General features: G+C 39.0%; 2 protein-coding genes across 2 annotated transcripts; one reads left to right on the forward strand and one right to left on the reverse strand.

Moving 5' to 3' along the window:
• LOC103852687 (MLP-like protein 31) lies at positions 1-1,106 on the reverse strand. Its single transcript, XM_033285683.1, has 2 exons — positions 661-1,106; positions 1-445 (listed from the first exon to the last, which is right to left on the reverse strand). The coding sequence occupies exons 1-2, from the start codon at positions 857-859 to the stop codon at positions 168-170; spliced, it is 477 nt and encodes a 158-aa protein (XP_033141574.1). The 5' UTR covers positions 860-1,106; the 3' UTR covers positions 1-167.
• Positions 1,107-1,946: 840 nt separating this feature from the next.
• Positions 1,947-2,387, forward strand: LOC103853363. The gene has a single exon (XM_009130287.1). The coding sequence runs from the start codon at positions 1,947-1,949 to the stop codon at positions 2,385-2,387; it is 441 nt and encodes a 146-aa protein (XP_009128535.1).

Consider the following 2,387-nt stretch of genomic DNA (forward strand, 5'->3'; position numbering starts at 1 on the left):
TTCAAATTAAGAACTTCAAATATATCTCCACCATACTATTGTGCACACACACATACACGCACGACACACGCCAACATATATCTCTTACCCAAACTAGGACACGGCACATTATTTAATTCAGTTTCAGATACTTAAAGAGGCCACGCACACACACGAGGAGTAATCCTCTATTCTTCGTTCAAGAGATGTTCATCGATCTCTCTTGAGATTTCAACACAGAACTGGAGGAGGGTTTCTGGGTGAGCAACCTCATCGCTAATTTTCTCGTACTCAAGGTACCAGTGCACAACACTACCAGGCCCTCCATGCTTAGGGGTCACCTGGATTGTGATCACAAAGCTTTTGTACTCTTTCATCAGATCACCTTCTACAACCCTGAACGTGATCAGGTTCTTCTCTGGCTCCACCGCCTCGACCCTCTCCTTAGCCACCTTTGCCTCTCCATCTGCACCAATTATTTAAACTTTATTTATATAGGTTTGGTCTTTTACGAATCAGCATGAATGTTATTTTCAAAATCATAAACATATGTGTATACAAAACGTAATTCTGTAGTAGAACTCATGGACTTGTTAAGATTTTCCTAAACAATTTTTTTTCCCTACTACTAAATTTATTGTATGTATTGTAAAAGTAAAAAATATATATAAAGTGGCTTGCCATGAACGTAGTTCCAGATGACGACTGAACCGACTTTGCCCCAGTCGCCTTCACGTAGCTCACAGTTCTGAATGTTGCCCGGAGTTGCTTTGGACACATGGTGTGGTCTTCCTGCGAACATGTGATGGAACTTTCCAGCAGGAGCTTTGATCTCCACATCTGTGTCAAGCTTCCCCACCAAAGTAGACGCTTCTGCCATGATTTCTTTGCTTGCTATGAGAAAAGAAAACGTTTAGTTTTGTAGGAGTGAGTTGTCTTGTGAGTTCTTTAGTCTCTATATGTAGAGGAGTGAGTTGTCTTGTGAGTTCTTTCGTCTCTATATGTAGAGGAGCGAGTGAGAGCAAGCGTTGAAAAATAGAACGATTTTTGTAAAATACTATAATGATAACTTTTGTGACCCCATGGTGATCAGGAGGAATTCAGGATCCCATACTAATAATTCACCTGCCCAATATTTTTCTATTATCCTGTCAAGTTACAAAGTGGTTTATATTTGATATTATTCAACAATCGCAACATTCACGTCGTTCCTTTCGCTCTCAATTCTTCTCTTCTCGGCTCTAGTTGGTGACACAGTAATGTTTTTTTTTTTAAAAGCATTAATAAATTAGAAATATCGGTTCCAAGAAATATTTTTAGAGATGCGATCAGTAATTTTGGGCTTGAGGCCCCAATTATGGTGGGCTGAGTTTGGGAACCACCATTATGGAAGATGGACAGATGATCCAAAAAAAGTATACATATGTTTGTTCTTTAGATTACGATACTATCTGTTTGTAGTTTGTACGATCATATATTGTAGGATTCAACTTATTCCCATTAACACTAACGAAAAAACGTAGAAGCCCATATCACCCATCGCATATTTTTGATGTCACCAGGATGATTTTTTTCCCTTTAACCCAGTACAGAGGAAACTTGTAAATTGGAGGTGGGCATGTATTGTAATTAGTTAGGTGTATCATCTTAAAACTTAATAAAGTAATAGAATTTAAGTATTTGTTAGGAAAATTCCAACTTGACCTTGTATCAACCAAACATCTATTATTTGCTGGTTTTTTTGATACTACTTGTTACGTTTACCCATACACTAACTTTCCTACCGTAAGAATCTGCAAGTGGAAGATACGGTCTTATGGAAGAGTAATGCAGAGAGCTACAAAACCTCTTTCTCATCAAATAACACATGGCAACTGATCCGAAAGGAGTATGTTAAGCAAGGGTGGAGCAAAGGTGTATGGTTCAAATATGATACGCCAAAATACTCGTTTCATGTTTGGACAGCGATGCAGGACAGACTGTCAACATGTGATAGAATATTGAAATGGATCTCTGCTATTGATCCTGTCTGTGTGCTTTGCGAACAGGAAATGGGGACAAGGAACCATCTGTTTTACTCCTCCTCATACTCGAGAGAAGTTTGGCAAAAACTGATGAAGGGATTGCTGCTTGGGAGATATACAGAGAAATGGGAGGAGATAGGTACACTTCTACTTGATGAAAGCCAAGATCGGGTGAAGTTATATCTGTTGAGATACACTTTTCAAGCCGCTGCTCATTCCATTTGGAGAGAGAGAAACTGTAGAAGACATGAGGAGAAGCATCTCCCACACATTTTGCTAGTGAAAGTCATTGACAAGAATGTGAGAAACAGATTATCTACCATTAAACGCCAAGGAGGTCACAAATTGGAAGGAGGGTTGAGAATGTGGTTTGGTAGTAGATAA

This window comes from Brassica rapa, chromosome A02, assembly GCF_000309985.2.
Source record: "Brassica rapa cultivar Chiifu-401-42 chromosome A02, CAAS_Brap_v3.01, whole genome shotgun sequence".
Lineage (NCBI taxonomy): Eukaryota > Viridiplantae > Streptophyta > Magnoliopsida > Brassicales > Brassicaceae > Brassica > Brassica rapa.